Raw genomic sequence first — 22,225 nt, forward strand, 5'->3', positions numbered from 1 at the left:
AGAGGGGAGGGCAGAAGGTGGAGGGGAGAAGGGGGGACGGGGAGGAGGAAAAAACAGAATGGAAACACCTAAGGGGTACAGCCAAAATGGATTAGATCAGATGAGGGGACATAAAAACCACTGTCAGAGAACGTTCAGCATTTCAATTTTCTAGGAAAAGATACTGGGTATTAATGACCGCACTTCCGGTAGCAGATGACGTTGTTTCTACTGTAAGTTATTTTGCTGTGACCTTAAAGCAAGTCACAGTTGACAGTAGGTTCCAGTTTCGCCATCTGAAAGCCTTTATCATGCCAGGTACGAGCCATGAGGAACCCCTTTGGGGTGGACCATGTTCAAGTCAGATCGACTTTACCCATCACCATCTTTGGGGGGACCTGAGTCACCAGTCATCCTGGAAGCCTCATAATGACAAGTGTGTGTGCCAGGTGCCCTAGCACCAGGTCACCCCCCCTCAGATGGCTCACCCGCATCGCTGTGGAAGCACAGCACACCTGGTCAGCCTGCCACCAGGCAGAGCCACCAAGGACACCAGTAGATGTGGGAGACCCAGGTCTGTCCACACAACCTCCTGGAATTCTTGGTGGGTCACCGCAATGGTCCTGGCGTGTCCTGGCTTGTGACCTCAGGCTTGGACCCATGACTCCTCCCCGAATGTCGGTGGAAGCCAAGGTAGGGGTCTCAGGAGGGTCTGCTTTATTTAAACCCAACCCGCTTTCACGGCACCCACCGATGAACTGGGCGGATGCACCAGGTTCAGGCTCCCTGAGGACGACACAAGACACAGTCCACACTGGGGACTCTCCAGTAGGCACGTGCGTTCGAATGCTCTCTGTACACGTGAGCCGGATGTCAGTGCTAAGGTGTCACTTTGTCTTATTGTGTGCCTTTTAGATTCCTAGTAGTGACTTTGCAGCCACATTTTCAAAGCGGGGGTGAAGATCAGAACAGAGCCTGTGACAGACACGATCAGGAAAAGCCACAGGAAGATGCGATCGAGGACTTGGGCAGCGAACTTCCAGTCTTGTACCACCTGCAAAAGAGAAAAAGAAGCCTTCCGTTCAGGATGCTGGGCAACTGTTCTGAATTCATTTCAAGGGACTTAAAAAGAGTAATACGTAGATGTACAGCCTGGCAGTTTTCAAACGCACCAAATAAATACATCCCCATCAACACCCGCTTCCCGTGACCTCACTGTAAGTCAGGTTTACGGAAACACTTTCATCAATACTGAGGACATAACATAGACACAATAGAATCATTTATGCATCTGTAAACGATACTGGTTAAAATGGGAAAAGCCTGATTTTTACTCAAGTAAAAAACCCAGCATCTCTTACTATGACGCTTCTTAATATTACATATGAAACGAATCGCAAATTTGTAAATTAAGAATTTTTGTGGTCAATCACACTCCACCTGCCTTTCTAGAAGGAACATAGATGCTTACGTAGAACTTAAATGTATTCTGTGCACATAGAGGCTTAGAAATAAAACCTTGGGGAAAAACACCAAGACGATAGATTAAAACATGAGAAGTGTCAGTCCCAAGTGGGAGATTATTATTTAATCATCTTAAACTTTTTGTAGTTCCCAAATTCCCTATGCTGATAATGTGTTATTTTGATAATTCCTAAGAAAGCTGTTTAAATATTTGTATTAGAATTTCTAAAATAATGTAAAGAAAAAACCAACAAAAACTCCTTAAGAATAGCTGAACTGTTTGTTCTCTGGGTGACAGTCATTTTTTTCTAGTGCTTTAAAAAAAGAGGTGCAATGGATGAAAAATATGACAAATTATAAGAGAGAAGATGCTAGGCAGTATCTAGATACAATGGAGAGGATATTTCTGAAAAAAACATTTTTTTCATAAGTTTGTTTATAGGATCAGCCTCTTGGTACCATTGCTGATTTTAGGGTAAAATAACTGAATGCTATAAATTGCTCTAAATATTAAACTTGTTTTAAGCAACAGGCCAGTTTTTATGCTGGTGATTTATATGTCAAAGAGTATTTTCCTTCTACTGAGGAAGGACCATTTTGAGGAGAGAGAGAAGATGAGGAAAAGAAAGATGGAAGTTAACATTTGTTGATGGTTTACGGCTCACGAGGCTGGGACCACGTGCACTGGGCGTGCAGTGCGTGCTTTGTATTTGATGTCACTGATCCCTCACGATAACCCTTCAAGGGAGGTTTCTGAAAACTGACACTCAGGGTAAGGAGCTTGTCTAGAGTCGTATGGAAAACGGGTAGCATCTGCATCCAGGACTGTTCTGAGTCTGAAATCCACATTCTTGCCACATTTCAACAATCCACCTGTGAATGACATCACTGCACCCTCTCTCCTCACTGAAATATCTGCTGTAACACCGTGTTTCTCTATTAATTTCAGGTTGATTCTTTCTCTTCTCTTATTTCTAACACTATGAATAGAAATAGCCATCATCCCAGGAGAAATGAAAGAGAAATGACCACAGAGCAGAATACCCAATGTAAAATCTAGAACTGAATTATTTCATTTTATATTATTTTTTAATTTTTAAAGAACATTTATTTTTTGTACAATTTAATTTATTTATTTAGAGGGGAAGGTAATTAGGTTTATTTATTTATTTTGAGATGGACATACTGAAGATTGAACCCAGGACCTCATTCATGCATCTTAAGTAACTGAGCTACACCCTCCCCACCCTGAATTATTTTAAGTAGAATGACGTCTAATGATCAGGAATAGTGGTTCGTCTACAGTTGCTTCTCTTTTGCTCATTCTGTTTTTGTAAACTTCTTCCTAAAAATCCATACTGAATTCCCTATTTTGTGTCAGGGCTTTTTTTGAAGTTTTATGTGTGTAAGGCAGAGAGAAAAAAAAAAAAGTCATATTTTAAACGACAGCACGTGTTGTAAACAGATGTCACAATGGGACTCCTTGCTCACCGGGAGGGCAGCACACCCGCGGCTCACTCACCTGGCTGATGAAGTGCTCCTTCTTCACGTGGCTGGAAATGTATCTGATGGAATCTGCAGCCTTTTCCAGGAAAGCAACCAGGACCTTTTCTCCATCGCTCACCTGCTTCTGTTTTGTTTTATCTCGGACTTTCCCACTCACTGGTTTACCTTCATCTTTATCTGGGAAAGAATAGCGATCCACGTGGTCCTTCATGCAGAGTAAGGTGGGGAGTTTTTGCAGAAACAGCCTCTTCACCCAGGGGGCCATGGGGTGGTAGGTGGAGGACGACCGGTGGTGGACGTTGATGACAAACACGGTGACGATGATGGACAGGGTGACGAAAATCATGATGAACAGCAGGTACTCCCCGATGAGCGGGATGACCTTGGAGGAGGACGGGATGATCTCCTCGATCACCAGGAGGAAGACTGTCAGGGAAACCAAGACGGACGTGGACAAGGAGAGCTTCTCTCCCTCATCGGAGGGCAAGTAGAAGACCAGCACGGTGAGAAAGGACAGCCCCAGGCAGGGGACGATCAGGAAGAGTGTGTAGAACAGGGGCAGACGGCGCAGCACGAAGGAGTAGGCGACGAACGGGTACCAGCCCGCGCCGTCCCTCCTGCTCCCCTCCGTCCCCTTGGCGGTTAGTATTTCCCACTCGCCGTTGTCAAAGAAGTCCTTTCGGTCCACGTTCTCGTCCACCAGGACGAGCTCCACCAGGGTCCCGTCGTAAGTCCAGGATCCGAACTTCATGGAGCAGTTCTGCCTGTCGAATGGGAAGAAGGTGACGTCCATGGTGCACGAGCTCTTGTAACTGGCGGGGGGCGTCCACACCACCGTCCCGTCGGACCTCACTATGGCTTTGGTCATGAGCGAGCCTTCGAACCGTCCATCGGCGCTGCGGAAAAGCGGTTGGCTTAACGGTTATTTAGTTCAACACTTATTACCTATTTCCACCCCACCCCACCCCCGTTCTATTTGTATTTCGTGACTTTCTTACTCCAGCATCAAACAATATTTCCCAAAGGAACAATTCTCTTGTTAAAGTTGTACCTTTCTCTGAATTGTTTTGTCCAAATCAGGCTATTCTATTTCTACCCCAATATCTGACCAGTGTCCTTTTCTTGGGTGACACTTACTTTTCAAAGAGAACTATGTCAGGAAGCCAGAGGGACTCGGACGGAACTTTAATGGAACGGATTCCACCGTATTCATCCGGATCCCAGCGTAATTTGTGGTCTGTCCATTCCTGCATGAAATTAATATACTGGAATTTTATTCTGAAAATTCAAGGTGGTAGAATCCTCAAGTTTGCATTAATTTACTAATAATATATTTTATTTTAGAAGGGAAATTCATCCATTTTAGACTGTATCATCCCATCTAAGGCTCAGGGCAGTTAAAGATAAAGCTGGAGTCAACCTGGTCTTTGATGGTGCCCAGGCCCTCACACCTGTCCAGTCTGGGATTTCCAAAATTGCCTCATCTTCCTCACAGTGAAAAGGTCTGGCAACAAACACCTCTGATCATAGACCATGGTCTATTTTTTAAGCCTCTGTCTCTTAAGAAACCCCAAAAAAGCAAAGATAGATCTAACTCCGTTTCTTCCAAAAGAGTTGGTCTAGTGATGTTGTAATGTCATGATAATGGGTACAAATGACTCTGTCAACCAAGCGTCTTAGACAAATGTCCACCCAGTAGGTTCATATGAAACATCCAGTATCTCCAGACCACCCTTGAAGACATTATAACTTTTATTCAATGAAAAAATGTTTTCCAAGAATTTCCTTTTACGTTCTAATCTGAATTGATTTTGTGAGCCCCAATGACTGTTTTAAATTCTATTCCTAATGTTGTTAGTCTCCAGAGGCTTACATAGTTTTTCCTCATAATAGAATGAAATCATTTGGCATGTTTTCCAGAGGCTGATGGATCCAGACGAACTAACTTGACTATTAATTGATTGGATTATGCAGGTCAAGAGGATGATGTATGGATGACCCAATTACAGCAGAAGTGGACTTTCTTACAAAGATCTTATGAAATCTGACCTGAAAATTAAATTCCTCCATTCCACTGTCCGTCACGTGGACAGCTGAGTAATGATCTAGGATAATATTAAGTGACATTTCAGAAAGTTAGGAGGGTTGCCCAGTGTGAGGCTTCCTAGAGCCCAGTGATGCCAATGTTGTCATTAAAAAATCAGGAGACAGCAGATGGATGACTCATTAGATGGTAAAATGTTGAAATATGCATGATGCCTGGAAAATGATGGACATATACACTCCAGATGAAACATTGTCTCCCTTAGACAATATTTGTGAGTCTTGATCCTTGAAAAACAAATTTTAAAAGATAGGGGTCTTTAAAAAGCTACAGTGTAAAGGATTAAAAAAATTGCATGACTACTTATGGAAAACCATGCACATGAAGACAGACAGTTGAAGAGGCCAGCCCCAACTAATGAAGTATTTACCATGTTTACTTGGAACTCACAAGCTTCTCCCTTCCTTCCTCTTCCTCTTCCCATTTTGAAAAGCAAATATAATTTCCTTCATATGAATAATCTGTCTCCCGCTAAGGAGACTTCCACCATTAGCAGCAAGTCTGAATCTCAGAAATGTTGATGGGAACTCAGAGTAGCATTTTTCGTTTGTTTTCACTTTTACGTTTAGAAATTTTACTTGCAATAAAGTTCATTCTTTTGGCCTACATAAATGTAGGCCAACAGTTGGATAATCAGTAACATCATTAAGACACCAGAACAGCTCTGCTGCCCCCCAAGTTTTCCTCATGCTGCCCGTTTGTGTTCAGCCCCTCCCTCATCCCCGGTTCCTGGCAATCACCAATCTATTTTCCGATCCTGTAATTTTGTCTTTTCCAGAATGTCATATAATGGAATCACACAGTCAATAGCCTTTCCATCCTGACTTCTTTTACTTATCATTATGCATTTTTAATTCTTCTATGTTATATTAGTAGTTTGTTCGTTTTTATTAGTGAGAAGGACACCACGGTATGAATAGACCACAATTTTTTTTTAAATCCATTCACCAGGTAAAAATATTAAGATTCTTTCCTGTTTTTAATGATTATAAAGCAAGCCACTATAAACATTCTTTTTTTTTTCTCTTAGGTTTTACACTTACTTCTGAGATCAATTTTGAGTTAATTTTTGATTACAGTGATGGTAAGAGTTGAGGGTTTTATTTCATATTGATGTCCAATTGCTCAGCGCCTTCTATGGAAAAGACTAAACATTCTCCATTGAATTACGTTTGCCCGTTTGTTAAAAGTCAATTGACCATCTATGTGTGACAGCCTATTAATGGGCTCTTTGTTTTGTTTCCTTCATCTGTGGGTCTCTCTTTTCCCCAGCACCACACTGTCTTGATTACTACTGCTTTCCAATAAGTTCTGAAGTCACATAAAGTGAGTCCTCCAACTGTGTCCTCCCTTTCAAAGCTGTTCTGGCTACTGTAGTTCCTTTACTTTCCACATAAATTTTTGAACCAGTTTGTTGCTGCCTGCAAAACAATCCTGCTGAAATTTTAATTGTGATTGATTTGAATCTATAGATTGGTTTGGGGAGAACTGAGATCACAATATTGAGTTTTCTGACCTGGGAATATCATTTCTCTGTTCATTTATTTAGGTCTTCTTTGTTGTTTTTTAGTCAGTGTTTTGTAATTGTCAGCTTACAGACCCCACACATATTTAGTTAGACTTATACCTATTTTATGGGTTTTTTTTTAATTTGGATGGTATTAAAAATGGTACTTGGAAATTTTCTAAAAATCCAATTGCTCATTGCTAGAAAGTAAATACACAGCTGACTTTTGTATATTAACCTTGTATCCTGTGACCTCGTTTAGCTTATTTAGTTTTAGGAGATTTTTAATAGGTTTTCAACATAGACAATTATGTCATTCGCAGATAGAAAGTTTTGGTTCTTTCTTTTCGATTGGAATGCTTTTTATTGCTTCTCCTTGCCTTAATTCACTGACTAAAACCTCCAATATGACATTAAATAAGAGTAGGTGTTCTTGCCTTTTTCCTGATCTTGGGTGGAAAGCATTTAGCTATTCATCACTAACTGTTATGTTAACTGTTGGTTTTTGTAAATGTCCTTTATTTGATTAGGGAAGATTCTTTCTACTTCTAGTTTGCTGAGTTTTTTAAAAATCATGATCATTTAATTATATGATTAAAGACTATTCTCCTTTAATCTTTTAATATAATGAATTCTATTGATTGATTTTCACATATTGAACCAGCCTTGCATTCCTGGGATCCACCCCACATGGTCATGATGTACAGTTTTTCTTTCTTTCTTTTCCTTTTTGCAGTTTTATAATTTTTGTTCTTAGATAAGAAAAAATAGTTAGACCTTTGACTTACAGAGAATGAGGATGCATTGGCAAGGAAGGTGTTTCTCTGACGGTTTTCCTGATGTTGTTTGAATTCAGATCAAAATACAACTGAGGTTTCTTTGAGAAAAGATAAAGGCAATGAAGTTGGTGGCATGTGCCCTTGTGGTTTTGCTACTGAAGCATTTTTTTGAATCTTGTTTGTAGGGGTTATAGGAGCATTTGGTTTGTAGGAATTTAATAATTCACTAAATATCTGATACAAGTCTGGGCTAACTACAAGAAAGGAAAACAACCCCTATGTTTAGCAGTGTCAGATGCTTTTCACCTCAGCTTTGGGGAAGGTTTGCACGATTATTTAAAGAAAACTGTGGCATACTTTAAAAACTGTTTTTGTTATCAATGACAGTCATGCTGATAATAAAATAAAAATAATAAAATAACCATCAAAAAAATAAAACTTCTCTGATGACATCCTAAGACTGGCCTAAGTGCTTTACTTTTATTAAAGCCTTTTTTTTTTTTTTCGGGGGGATGGTACAGCTCAGTGGTAGAGTGTGTGCTTAGCTGGGTTCAACCCCAGTCCCTCCATCAATAAATAAATAAATAAATAAATAAATAAACAAACCTAATTATCTCCCCCCCAAAAATAAATAAAAACAAACAAAAAATAAATAAAGCTTGTAGAATAGATAAACAAGATTACACTGTATAGCACAGGGAAATATACACAAAATGTTATGGTAGCTCACAGAGAAAAAAATATGACAATGAGTGTGTATATGTCCATGTATGACTGAAAAATTGTGCTGAACACTGGAATTTGACACAACATTGTAAAATGATTATAAATCAATAAAAAATGTCAAAAAACTTATGAAATTTATAGCAAAAATAAATAAATAAATAAATAAATAAATAAATAAATAAATAAACAAATAAAGCCAATTTTTCCAATCATCTGCAACTTGCCTACTATTAACGTTATATGAGGCAACCGTGGCTCAAAGAGTTCAAGTACTTTGTCCAAGGCCACACAACTAGTCAGCAAAGAAAGCAGGATTCAAGGCTGCTGCCTATGACCGGGTGGGCCCTGCAATCACAGCTCCAGGAGGGGCCGTTCGCGCTGGCTGCCGTGTAAAGGGCGCCCCCTGCAGCTTAGGGGTGGCAACGATATTTGAGCCGAGGTGCATCTAAAGCCATATCCTGCACTCTTTCCTCTCCCCATTCTACGTTAAAAGGTGGGGCATTATACAAACAAGCATGTTACCCTGCATCCAAGTTCAGGGACAAACAATGGGAGAAGAATTATGGGATGAAGATGACCAGTGGTAGTAGAGCCTTCAGTTGCCTTCCACAAAGGCAAGGCTGTGAGGGAAGGGGCGGGTCAGGAGAAGATTGGGTTGGGACATGAAGCAGACACGTGCTGCCTGCCACTAAGTTCCCCGTCCTCTCTGGTAAGGAACCCCATTTCCTCTTGGACCACCAACTCCACTGTCATCCCTGGCAGTGGGCGGACCTGACTCTTCCTTCCAGCCTGGAGTCCGTGAGATGCCATGAAACTTCAGGGACCATTCAAAAGAGGTGGCCCTTCTTGTTCCTGCTGATTTGGAATATAGGAAGCTCGTGGTGCTGGGGCGGATGTAGCCCCCCTGCTCCCAGCAGATGAGGGCCTGGATGAGAACAGAGTCGCCAAAGGATGCGGAGCCCAGGGACACCCAGGGCGAACCCCAGGCCCTGGGAATATTGCTGGAGCCCCTGCCTGAAGCTGCACGGAGAGCCGACCTTGTCCCTGGACAGTTCAGACTGTGAAAGCCAATGAGTTCCATTTTGACTTGTGCCCATTGGGGTTGGGTTTTCCATCACCAGCAGCTAAAAAGCTCTCAGCTGGTTCGGGGGAGGATCCGAGTAGATCTGGAGTAGGGAGCCAGCCGCAGGCACACAGCCGATGAGCCTGGGGACAGACACATGCTCGGCAGACTGGCCAGAGCGGGGCTCTTACACTCTGTCTTAAGAGACAGCACTGGCGAGTGCGGCGAGTGAGTCCAACCCCCAGGTTCCTCTGTTTGGAATGTAAAGATCGCTGGAAACAAAATCACCTGCTTCTTGGACCCAGCCTTCTCTCTGCTATAGGCACAGCTGTCCAGTCTTTCCCTGAGCACAGCTATACTGCCAAGGAGGAAGGCACAGAACTCAGATTCTGGGTGCAAATCCCAGCAAACCCACACCGGTGGTGCAGACTGTTCTCCGGGAAGCGGGCCAAGTCCCAGGGTGAGAGATCATTCCATCAGAAAGATCTGTCTCACTTACCGGACGTCCAGCAGCAGGATGAATGGCTGTGGCCAGAGACAGCACAGAGGCAGGGGTTTAAGAAGCTCAGGCTTTCAGGGAAGAGGGGGAGGGCATCGCTCAATGATAGAGCGCGTGCTTCGCACGCACAAGGTCCTGGGTTCGATCCCCAGGCCCTCCATTACAAAAAAATAGACAAATAAATAAATAAACCTAATTACCACCGCCCTAAAAAAATTAATTATAATAAAATAAATAAATAAAAGAAAAAAAAAACTAAAAAAAAATTTTTTTTTTGTTTTACAGGGAATTAATTCATTCTACAAATATGCAAGGCTTGTCCCAGCACCCAGTGGGCTGCCTTGTCCTCCCAGCCTGGGGCTGCTTCAGACAATCAACATGTAAGCTAACTGACAAACAAGCACCGCGCCTGGTGGTCATTGCCCCGAAGGGCCGGGTTTGGGTGTGAAGGTACCGGACAGCGAGTGGACGGGGAAGGAGGTTCTGTTGGGCGGACACCGTAGCTGAGATGTGGAGGGTAAGAAGGACCAGAGGGTGGGGTGGAGAAGGAGAAGGTCTGCCGTGGGTGCTGTTCCAGGATGAACAACAGACAGGAGTGGCTGGATGAATGAGGGACACGTCTGAATCCACGAGGAGGATATAAAGAGCTCTCCAGTGGATTCAGGGAGCGTTCCTGACCAGTAAAGGAAAAGAGGGCAGGTGGCACTTGTGGTCAATGTGCTTACTTTGGGGTACCCAGGACAGAGAGAGAGGGCAGTGAATTAGAGTCCCACCCCCGGACTGTCCTTTATCAGCTGTGTTCCTTTGTGTGGCTGAGACAGACATTCCTCACAATCTTGGTGTCCTCCCATAGCCACATCTGGGGAATCAAAGATGCCCTGCCCAATGTGCCCATCAGAGGGGCTCACCAAATTTCCAGCAGGCTGTGGTCCACTGTGATGCTGGCTGAGCCCCCCACCCTGGGACCACTGCTCGTGTAGGGTCAGTTGTGTCCGGGCCGAGGATTCAGAGCCCAAATCCTCCGTCTTGCTCTTTAAGGAGGAGACTTTCTGGTCACTTCCCTGCTCTCTCTGAAACCCTGGGGGGCATTTGGAGAGTAACGTCCTGTTTCTGCTTTCTTAAAGCAAGAGATTAGACATAATATCCAGTGTTCACGGAGCGTGTCCTGGCCAAGGTTCCCAAAGCCTTGCATAAACACCAGCCCTGCTTTGCAGCACGGCCGGGGCTAAGAGTTTGTTATTGCTGGAAGCAGGGGAGCTCTGGGTCGGTCAGGGTCAAATACCAAAGTTAATCTAGGACTTAGGGGAAAAAAGGGAAAAATACTCCAAATCTAGGTTTCTCCATTTGGAAAATCCGTATCAAAATATAGCCCCTTAAAACGATCTTTTCTTACATATATTAGCCTGAAATGTAACTCATAACTGTCAAGCTGTTACCACAATCCAGAACCAAATTTCATTTAAATCGAAATCATAAGATATTTTTGTTTTTACTATAAATCATGACTTTTGAAATGGTAAATAAATTCTTCTCATTATTCTTAGTTCAACGTCAAGACCAAAAGACAATAAGGAACAAATATTCCTTGCTAGTGCCTTCAGTGGCAACCTCTGGGACATCACTGGGATCTTCAGCTATCTTAAAGTCAGCTGCAAAATTCTTAAAACTAAATTAATGTTGATTCACTATAATCTTAAACGCAGCAACATGACATATCCTATGTCTTATATGTCCATTACATCCATGAGTTGCCTACAAAGGTGGCACCAGGAAATGACATTTATGGGGCCCCTACTGCATGGCAGATCGCATCCAAGTCACATTCACACACGTGATCTTGTTAACCCTCCAGCGACACTGAGAGCTAGGCATCGCCTCTATTTCACAGAAGAAGAGACTGACGGTCAGAGAGGCAAAGTGACTTGCCCGAGTTTACATAGCAAGACTTTGGATTCCTAATTCACTCTGCTTCTTACTCAGGGTCCATTTGAATCAGGAGACCACACTGGCCTCCTCTGCCAAGGTCAGAGTGAGGCTGTAGAAAAGGAAGGAAAATAAGATGGTGAGTAAAGTCTGAGATAAATTCTTGGATGTAGACGTGCCGTTGCAGGTTGTGGAAGAGAACTAGGCTTTGGGGAGATCGCTCAGACCTTTATGGCAAGGCTGTCCTGTCCTTAGCAGGTTTGTTAAGAAGCACACCAGTTTCTTAGTTTTCTCCTCAAAAACCAGCTCCAGGGATCTATCCAGTGAGGCCTTCATCATGTTTAGAACTTTTTATTGCTCTAAAATAGGAATCAGCTGTTGTAGGAAAAACATCAGTCTAAGATGTTGGCCTGTGCAACGTTCAAGAAGCTTCCCTTCCCTCGGGGTCACCGTGGGGATAGGACAGTCACCTGCTCTCAGCTCCAGGGAAGCCCAGCCTCTCAGAGTCTCATGGGCTCCTTGGAATCTGCACCCAGCAGTGCCGGCCGGGCCCAGTGCCTCACACCGTCCCCTGCACACAGTAGGCGATCAGGAGTACACTTGACATGGTCGTCAGAGTGAATATTCACATAACATTCAGGCAAAGGGCCAGCCCTCCTGTCATTAAAGCAAGGATGGTTTCATCTTCCGTCACCTTTTGGGGGGCCTGTGATGGCAGTTCTCCCAACCTTGACTACGACAAAGCGGAATCTGAGCGGCCAGGGAGTGAGTACTTTCTCCCCATGCTGTTTTAGAGAGTCAGTGTTAATAATCTATTTATGATTTGCAGGGTTTTGATTACTCTCTGGAAGTATGAAGGAGGCAGATAAACGGGTTTGCAAAATAAGATCAATAACATAAAAATAGCTCCACGTAGAGGACTTTCTCAGGCTGTCGCTAAACTGGTGCTTGTAAAGGTCTGTGGTTGAGAGGACAGAAGAGAAATGTCTAAATATATCAGAGGAGAAGTAAGGAAATAGAAGAGAAGGCAGAGGAATTGGGTTAAAAAAAAAAGCCCAAACCTCTCAGCTTTGTGTACTTCCAGGGACCACGCTTTTGTTCCAAGCAGGCAGAATTTTATTCTGTCTGTGGAAATCAACTAGGGAGCAATTTCCAGTGTCTGGGAGGGAAACGAGAAAAGAGGCAAGCTTGGTCATCTTTGTCTTTATTTGGACTGAGGTAAACAGGGGTGACTAGACAGAGTTTCCTGGTGTGAGAACTTTGGGAAGTCATGTTATTAGGAACACTGTTCACATGGGTCACAACTCCTCCAACTTTCTGGTTTGCCGAACTTCTACTGATCCTGTGAGACCCAGTTTAAATGTCTCCTCCCCTTGGAAGCCTTCCCGGATTTCTCCCTGTCGCATTATCGTTAATGTAATGACACTACATTTCCTTCTGGTGTTTATCATATTACAGTCGTTATTTTTCACACAACTAACACCACGTCCACTCCTTGAAGGGAAGGCTGACTTTTGCATTCTGTATGTCCAGCATCTGGCAGAGTGCCTGGCACTAACTAGGCGCTCAATTAATCTTCATATTGCTATTAGCTACTCTGAAGCTGAGATCTGCGTAAAGCACTAATGGTAGTGGTAAATAAAAAGAAACTAGAGAGACGAAGATTGAAAACAAAACCCAAGGAATCGCTAACAAAGACAAAAAGTATGCAATTTAACCAACCTTCTCACCTCCCGTCAAGGAAGCGCCAATATTTTCTTCTTTACATAACATATGCAAACTTGGATTTTGAAGGGTAATTATTTCCCTGCAACTCCAGGAAGAGCATCTCTGAACAAGAAACAGGCGATGGCCACGCTAAGAGCGGTCATCTAAGCAGGGAGCCCCAAACCATTCATGTGTATTTGTCGTCAGATCAGGAAAATGTGGATTTATCCTTTTGACTTGGGTTTCACCGTGTTGTGAAATTGATGCTGGGTGGTCCCTGTCAGTCCCTGGTCTCCCTTTCCAGGGGGAAACTGCTAGGGGGAGACTCATCTCATGTAAGATGGGGGGGGTGGGGAGGAGGAGGGAGAATTTAATGTCACTGATGTTCTTATACGGTTGCAGCAGCTTAAATGGGGGAGGGCTGCACCCTGGAGCCTTTCCCCCCTTTTCTCCAAGTAGCCCGGGGACCAGTACCCTGAACTCAGTGTCAGAGCCACCCTCCCACCCACCTAAGGAAAGACCCCCTCTGGGAGCAACAAGACACAGCAAGGTGTGCCTGCCAACTTCCAGACGGCCCCTGACTCACGCTAAAAAGAATGAAAAAGGATAGATCCATCCCCAAACATTCCCAAAGTGAAGAACGCAATAAGCTCTTTAAAATAATTAATTAGGGGGGAGGTGCAGTCCTTGGACTGACTGTTACCTGTTTGAGCCACACGTTCGTTGTCATCAGCTGATTCTTTTCATCCTAAGAAAATGGTCATTAAAAGATGTAAATTCAAATGAAGTGAAACCGTGTATTAGATTTCTTTCTTTCTTTCTTTCTTTTTTTGCTCAAAGAGATTTCTCTGAGTCTTATGTTGGAGGGGTCCAAAGTGAAAAGGATTCTCAACTTAAGAACAGTGAAATGGCAGTGGAACTTAAAATATTATGCATATTTTGCTTAAAATGAAAAATAATAATTAAAGCAAGTCGCAGTTCATTGTAGTGATATTTATATACAATTGTATAATCCAAAAGGCACGGTAAGGGTGCGAGGTAGAACGAAATATTAGCTAAATCGGAGATGGCTTTGCATGATTTTCTTAAAGGAATTCTGGGCATTGAGCCAGCTGGGGTGGAGTGTGTATGCTTGTGGTGGGGTGGTGGATGTGGGCAGTGGAGGAGGACTATTCTGGGGCTATGGGGACCAGAGCAGGACGGTTTTGCAGAATTTGGGGTGTTAAAGTTCACTGATTTCCCCAGGGACGTATCTGTGGCAGAAGTGTGAGCCCGAGAGAAAAACTGGAGGAGAATGTTAAGGGGCAGGTGTGTCGGGGAGAGGTACAAGGTCCCAAGGGGATTCAGGAGAGGATGGGGTCACCCAGGGACTCACTCCTGCACGGTCACCACCTGCCCTCTCTCCCCGCCGGCACCCCTGCCAGCCCGCGCTCAGCCTGGATGCTCAGCCCATGACACTGAAGCAGCCCAGGGCTCAGCCCCACTCCTCCCTCTGGTGCTCACCTTGGCTGTTCCCGCAAACCCGCCAGGGGTGACGCAGCCACCCTCTCACCCCAACCCCAGCTAGATGTCCCCTGCCAACAGTGTTGCAACAAAAATGACATTCTCATTCCCTCCTCGGGTCATTTCACTAGCTTCTTGGGGCAGATTTCCTCTCTCAGTAAGTTATTTTTAAAACTGAAATGGCAGACATGGGCAAAGAAAGCAAAATAAAATCATAGCCCCGAGAACGAGTAAAGGAATGCAGTTCTTTTTCGCTTAGGGCCGAGGATTACTCACCACATCTACGAGCTGAGATATTTTCAATCCGAAATAGACTTTTATGGTGTCATTAGCATGTAAGACGGGGCGAACCCATTTCTGGTACCCTTGGAATAAATGTCTGAGGAGCGCGTCTTCTTCCTCCACGAGGGACCTGAATCCTGCGGCGGCTGTTGAGACACAGGGGACCGGAATTAACTGGGGAGACAGGATCTCGGGGTCCACAACCCACAGCCGGACCTTCGTGTATTTCTGAACAGCCCCATTCAGCAGAAGCAGTGCTGAGGCTGACCCACCTCAGCTCCCTCCCCAAACACACAGCTAAGAGCAGGCTCCATTCTGTTTCTTTAAAGGTTGTGTCTACTTGATGGTGGATGTTTGCTAAGCTTATTGTAGGAATTGTTTCACGATGCACGTAAGTCAAATCATTCTGCTGTGCATCTGAAACGTACACAGAGCTGCCTGTCAACTACATCCCCATAAAACCGGAAGAAAAATACATAAATAAAAGTAGGCTCTATGCTTCACCCGGAGCTTTACTGTCTCAGGACTTTCCCACCGCGGTATCAGCACCTGGACCCCAAAAGGATCATCTACGGCCACCCCTTACCCTGTATGTCACGACTCGCCGGCTGACAGACGTGGTCTCTGCCTGTGAGCTGCTGTCCCCACTGCGCCCAGGTGGCCCCTTTACGTGCTTGTCACAGATTGTCCTATTTTTGTCCTTGTGGGTCCTCCCCTCGAGTTCCATGAGGGCAGGCACCGTCTCCGTTGTATCTGGTGACCCTTATCCAGCACCCAGCACAGTGCCTGCCCCCAGTAGGAGCTCATCTTTTTTCTGTTTAAGGAGTGAACCCATTTTCCATGCATTCAGCACCTGTTGCCAGAACACCTGCATGCGCCCTGCGCTGTTCTCTCCCCTTCTTCCGGTGGAAGTCTTCCCTTTCAGACCTTTCCGGGCCAACAGCCAGGTCCTAACAACAACTCATCTCCGCCCCTAAATGTGCGAAAGCTTAAGAAACACCCTGATTTCAAGCTTCAACCCTCAAGTCGAAGGAATGGTTTAGGAATGCGGTCTAGAGACGAGTTTTGCTTCTTTTCAGTGCTATGCTATCCCACTGAAACATAAATTGTTAGTTAATTTTCTTTGTTGTTTTAAACATAGCCTCTCTTCCTTTGCCCAGCACCCTAGTAAATCCCACAGAGCTGCTCATTCTGCCCCATATGCTTTACCATAGAAAATTTTCCCTCCGCCTCCCACGCCCGCTGAGAGACGCACCTGATGGGCGGTGGTCACCTGCAGGACACCCCCCAAGTTTACCCAATAAAAACCCAGAGATTCTCAGTGGGGAAAAAAGCAAAAATAGCACACAGTCCACGCATGCACATGAGAAAGTCACTTTACCAAGGGAGTTGTCATTCGAAATGCATTCTTAATGCTTCTCCTGGGGTGAGCAGGGTGTGGATAACAGTGCTCTGGCTGCCCCGCCTTATCTTCCGTTCCAGAAAGCTCAAGAAGATGCATGTGAGTGGTCGAGATGTAACCTTACATTTGTGCTTGTTTGCTCAAAAAGCTAACCGTTCCCAACTTTGATCAACTGTCTATTCTTAGCAAGCGGGGGAGGGGCTGCCAGGGCAGCACTCAGTACAGGACCTAAAACGTTCCTGGACACGCGGGCAGTGGGGGCGCGAGGACAGGCAACTGAAATTCCCCGAAGCCTTCTGAGGGAAGCGGTTTCGCTTGCTCAAGCTGAACGTCAAGATTCCCTGCCCCACGTCCGGGCTCAGCTTCCTCCAAAGTACACTGCAGCCCTGATGGCTTCCCAGCAGCTCTGCGGGTGCCGCCCCACCTCAAACGCCATCATCTCCCGCTGGGGTTCGTGTGCTGCTTCCTAATAGCTTCACTCTTGCCCCTTTCACAGTCCATTTCCCACCCAGCAGCCAGACCATCTCTCCCAAGCAGAAGAGGATTATGTCAGTTTCCTGCTCAAACCCTCCCAATGGCTTCCCATCAGACGTAGAAAAAACACGCCCAGATCTTACCAGGGTCTCCCAGGTCCCCCACAGGCACTACCTTCTGGCTCTCTGCCCTCACTCCCTCGTCCCCAGTGCCTCAGCCCGGCTGCGCTTTCCAGAACATGCCAGCACATTTCTGCCCTGGGAAGGTTCCTGCCCTAGAGATCCCCACACTCCCTTCCTCCCCGTGCCCTGTCCTTGCTTGCATTGTCTTCCTCTGAAGGGGTCACAGAGGTTACACCGTAGTAGGGAAGAACAAATCTGACTCCATGTTAGATCTGTTCCTTTAGCCCTGTTTCCTGGGCTCAGACATGCAGGTTCTGTACCTTTTGTAAAAAGATGTTGCCTAGAGCCTGAAATATACAGGAGAGTCAACTCTCCAGGCTCTGACCTTTAAAGGTATAACACTTTCCATTCATACAGAGATAAAAAGTTGCAGAACAGAGAATTACACTCCTCTTGTTGGAGGTTTACAGGAACATCATGACTCGACCTAGGTGGACAGCTGTGAGAACAAAGGATTCCGACAGCAAGAAGTTTGCAACAACCAACCACACCCCCTCCCATTTTCAGTAAAAGGAGCCTGAATGTTGACTTGGGGAAAACGGTTGTTTAGGACATTCATTCCCCCATCTTCCTAGTCTGCCAGCTTTCAGAATAAAGTCTCCCAATTTACTAGCCTGTCGTGCTGTGAGCAGAATGGGTTTGGACTCTGTAACAACACGATCTGAAGTCCCTCCCACACAATCCAGCCCCTTGGGTAGGTGTTACAAAATTTAATAGATGATTTTAAAAATCAACAAACTAGTGACTATAACAAAAAAGAAGCAGATCTAGAGAACAAACTAGTGGTTACCAGTGGGGGGAGGAGAGGGTATTATCAGGGGAGGGGATTAAGGGGGACAAATTACGATGTACAAAATAAGCCACAAGGATATATTGTACCACACAGGGAATACCGCCAATATTTTATAGTGACTATAAATGGAGTATAATCCTTAAAAATTGTGACTCACTGTATTGTAAACCTATTATTTATGTACTATTATAAATCAACTATACATCAAATAAAAAACATAATAAATGAAACGTCCCATGATTATGTATGGTTTTCTGGAAAAACAACACCATTGTTTACCCTCAGGTGAGAGAGTTAAGGAAATAATTGAAGAATTTCAAACCTCAGCAAGTATGGTTGGGAGAGGTGTATTTTTGATTTGACCCCCTTTTGGTATATTTTGGGTTTGCCTTCCATTATCACTATCTTGTCCAAAAATATCAGACCACAAATATGATAGCTTTTTCTGTCAACGCATTGAGCTAGCCCTCAGAGTGGAATCAAATAATAAGTATTTCATGGAGTCTCGCTAGCATGAATGTTTCTTAGAACAACTTCACATCCCGCATGCTGGAACTATTCGTAGGATCTGGTAGATTTTTTTTTGGTGGGGGGGATGTAATTAGGTTTATTGATTTATTCATGTTTAATGGAGGTACTGAGGATTGAATCCAGGACCTTGGGCATGCTAGGCACGCACTCTACCACTGAACTATACCCTTGCACCCCCAGATATGGTAGATTCTTGATAAATAATTACTGAATGACTAACACATGTCATCATGTGGTGAGAGGGATGGGGAGATGAATTCTGGGAGCAGACACACACACATGCAAAGGGTGGATGAGTAACACGAGAGAAGCCACGTGGCCATGGGCAGTGAGCCTCCACCAAAGCCAGAAATACAGAAATGAGGGGTTGTGCCTTGTAAGTTGAAAAAAGGTAGTTTTGTGTAACAAAAAGAGACTATTTTACTGTTTGAGTAGTAAAGTTAAAGAACTTAAGGAAAGGTGGTACAGATCTAAAAATAGACACAGACGCTAATGGATCTGGAAATAACAAATTTGGGAGCTACTACGGATTATTAAGCAGATTTATTATAAATCTGTGACAGATGTACACAGCTCAGTCTGCATCCCCAAACTAAAGCCTGCACAGGAAAACGAGGACCAGCTCTCCTCCAATTCCAGTTCTCTTATGTCACCATGACTGTGCAGAGGAGGATGCATGCATGAACCATGAGGCGCTACGCTAACTAATCTTGCTCACGAGGGAGATGGTTTCCCTGCAGAAAGAATGGCAAGAATCAATGCTTTCTGTTTTAAAAAATTAGTTGATTTATTTATTTTAGATTTGGGGGTGGGATTGGGTCTGTTTATTTATTTATTTTAATGGAGGGACTGGGGATTGAACTCAGGACTTTAAGCATGCTAAGCATGCACTCTACCACTGAGCTAGACCCTCCCCTCTAAGAGTCAATTCTTTCATAGTAAATAGGATGCTCTAGTAAATTAAGGCAGCAAAACACTGGATATTCACTGCACACTGAAACACACAGAAATTGATTATGATTTTTACTGTTGGCAAAATCGCAGGTAAGACGTTTGCCGAGACCAAAGCAAGTTTGATGCTCTTAGCACTTAGAGATGACTCTGTTTTTGAGTCCCAGGTGTCAGGATTTGTGTGTGTGCCCTCTAGTCCGACAACTTTCAAATCCAGGATTTATTTCAGGACTTGGGCAAATCTATCTCAGTGCCTCCATCTGAAAATTCCAATAAACAAATGTGGCCAAAAAAAAAAAAATACTGTTGACACATAAATACAAATTGCTAATGGAACAACACTTCTCGCCAGATGGCTCCCGGCTGGATATAGTTTCTGGTGTAGCGGGAAGTGCTTTCCATTCGTAAATTACATGAAAAGGGAAATAATTTCAAAACCCAGAAAACTAACAGGTGACAAAGACCACTTTCTCCTACACTTTCCACTGATTTTCTTTTTTTTCCCCCTCTTCTCTTCTTTTTCTAATTACCTACATACACAAATTTACTAAAGTATTTTGTATCTCCATGCTATATTGGACAATTGAGCAGCTACACACAGATAAAATGATTATTAATAGATATGATATTAAAATGCTGATATAGTCCATTTCTGTGCCAAATATTTTAACAGTTCTTTGAGTACCATTCAGTGCATTTGGTAATATTTCTCCTGCTTTTCTATCTTCCTACTGAGCTCATGATGATTCAAAAGGAATAACATAATAAATGACAAAAGCATAAACATCATGGAATTCATAGACATGATTTCTTTAGCAATATACAGATGTCATAGAATTACTCACCAGAGCCACATTTTACAGGTTATCCTAAAGATACCTACACATTAAATTTTGTAATTCTAACGTTATCAGCACCAACAATGATCAAGGTTTAATTTACTTAAGGTTGAGCTTACCTGAGGGAGTGACCCCCAGGGCACTGAGCACCAGGATAAAGTCTGTCAGCTTCATGATGTCCGCATTGGAAAGATAATTCCTTCCTCTTTAACCTCAGGGTATTTCCATCAGAAAGGAGGGTTTGGGGAAGAAAATGCAGTGCTTCAAAGTCCAAAGTACAGCCCAGAGCGAGCGGACACCTGGAGGGGAGCAGCCCTAAGTGTCTCACATCAGTGCAATGTCTCTGAAAGTACGCCTCATTGATCTCCAGGCAGCTGTCAGATCGTGTAAGTCTGAGAAGTATCTCTGGGTCCTAACTCCTGACTTATTAATGCACTCTCTCGCAAAGAGACGCAGGGCACTGGAGAGAGGATGGAGCCCAGCAACTTCTGAATGCTCTGTGCTATTTTTTTCGTTGTTGGAGGTCTGTGTGAAGGGGGAAAAACACATGTGAAAACATGCATCAGGGAAGCTAAGTGAAAAGTTTTTCCAACATACTATTTCTCCATCATCTCTTCATTTTGACATGGAGCTTAAGAATTACAAAGATGAGTGGGTCAAAAGATCCAAACTCCCAGTTATAAAATAAATCCTGGGGATGTAATGTACAGGATGGTGATGATAGTTAATAATACTGTACTGTATATTTGAAAGTTGCTAAAGGAGTAGACATTAAAAGTTCTCATCACAATAAAAGAAATTTTGTAATCATGTGTGGTGATGGGTGTTAATTAGACTTACTGTGGTGATCATTTCACAGCAGACACAAACAATGAATATGTTGTGGTCCTGAAACCAACCTGTTATATGTCAATTGCAGCTCATTTTTTTAAATGAATAATAAATATGTCCTTTAGTGCCCTCATCCAGTGGTTCTCAGGTGTTATAAGGTCAGAGCATCCTCTGTGGTTGCCGCGAGCCACCAGGTCCACCTGATGGTCCACAGGAGAAAAGATGGTCAGAGGGTCGTCTTGTTTTCCTCCCAGGACTTGGAGGCTGAAATCGCCACCCTTTCTTGGGTTCACCTTGTTCACGGTGGGGCAGGTTCTCGTCTAGTTCAGTGCTGTCCACACGCAGAGGGCCCTTAAAAATGCAAATAATCTGATGATGGGGCAAAAGTAAGGGCAACGCACTCCGGGGCGCTGACAATCCACCTAAGCCACACTGATTTACTCCAATTAAAATTTCCCAATAGGATCTCATTCAGCCCCCGTCGAGGGGATCAGCAACTTCCAAACACCAGGTGGCGCTCAGTCAGGAACCAACATGGAATCAAAACAGCCCCGCTTGGGAGGCAGGACCACGCCCCCTCCTCCAGCCCCCTGACCGCTCTTCCCTCAGAGACCCCCTCACACTGCGCAGCTGTCCCTTTTACGGACCACGGGCTCCGAGGACGAGGACGGATCCCCAGTGCCCATCACATGCGAAAGCTTCAACGAGCTGCCTGAATGGAAGAGGAAGGAAACAATTAGACATTGATTTCCTATCCATCTGAATTGTGTCCCAGGCCCGCTGTGAATTTACAGCCGTCTTAGGAATTATCAGGCAGTAACCTAGGGGTGCAGGAAGTATCACCTTTCTTTATTTTCAATAAATCAAATAAAATAGAGCTTGCTGTTCCACTGAGCTGGCAGGAAATTCTGTCTCCATCATTATGGGAGCTCCAGCCCCTTGTCAAGGGCAGCAAAAGAACTGAGAAGGCTTTTGTGACCCCCAAAACACAAATAGGCCCTGTACCGTCCAGTCCGTCTTGACCACAGCAGAGGGTTGGTGGCCGGCCCACGTGGTCCCTACGGACGTGGCAGTTGGGCTACCCTTTGCCTGGAATTCTGGGTGATAGGATCCCCTGGTCGCTGGTCCTGGCTGCTGGAGTGACCAGCCAGTCTCTGGGAATATCTTGCCTATTTCCCCC

The 22,225-nt window shown here is 44.3% G+C and overlaps 1 protein-coding gene across 3 annotated transcripts; it reads right to left on the reverse strand.

Moving 5' to 3' along the window:
- Positions 1–11: 11 nt before the first annotated feature.
- CHRNB3 (cholinergic receptor nicotinic beta 3 subunit) lies at positions 12–21,417 on the reverse strand. Of its 3 annotated transcripts, XM_032468510.1 has the most exons (7): positions 21,114–21,417; positions 20,334–20,739; positions 15,037–15,188; positions 13,961–14,005; positions 4,087–4,196; positions 2,966–3,845; positions 12–1,033 (listed from the first exon to the last, which is right to left on the reverse strand). In XM_032468510.1, exons 2-7 carry the CDS (start codon positions 20,386–20,388, stop codon positions 899–901), a joined length of 1,377 nt encoding a protein of 458 aa, XP_032324401.1. In that variant the 5' UTR covers positions 20,389–20,739; positions 21,114–21,417; the 3' UTR covers positions 12–898. The 3 variants fall into 3 exon arrangements, with proteins under 3 accessions (XP_032324401.1, XP_006188470.1, XP_032324402.1); XM_006188408.2 differs by lacking the exon at positions 21,114–21,417 and having other exon boundaries at positions 20,334–20,811; XM_032468511.1 differs by lacking the exons at positions 20,334–20,739; positions 21,114–21,417 and adding an exon at positions 16,424–16,497.
- Positions 21,418–22,225: the final 808 nt, after the last annotated feature.

This window comes from Camelus ferus, chromosome 26, assembly GCF_009834535.1.
Source record: "Camelus ferus isolate YT-003-E chromosome 26, BCGSAC_Cfer_1.0, whole genome shotgun sequence".
NCBI lineage: Eukaryota > Metazoa > Chordata > Mammalia > Artiodactyla > Camelidae > Camelus > Camelus ferus.

Bases quoted from the DNA above. Each gene is read 5' to 3' on its own strand.
- CHRNB3 (XM_032468510.1), bottom strand. From the start codon at position 20,388: ATGAAGCTGACAGACTTTATCCTGGTGCTCAGTGCCCTGGGGGTCACT. The intron at 14,006-15,036 runs GTGAGTAATCCT...CCATTTTCTTAG, and splicing joins TATCTCAGCTCGTAGATGTG to GATGAAAAGAATCAGCTGAT. The intron at 4,197-13,960 runs GTAACAGTCAGT...AATTTCATGCAG, and splicing joins CGAACGTGTGGCTCAAACAG to GAATGGACAGACCACAAATT.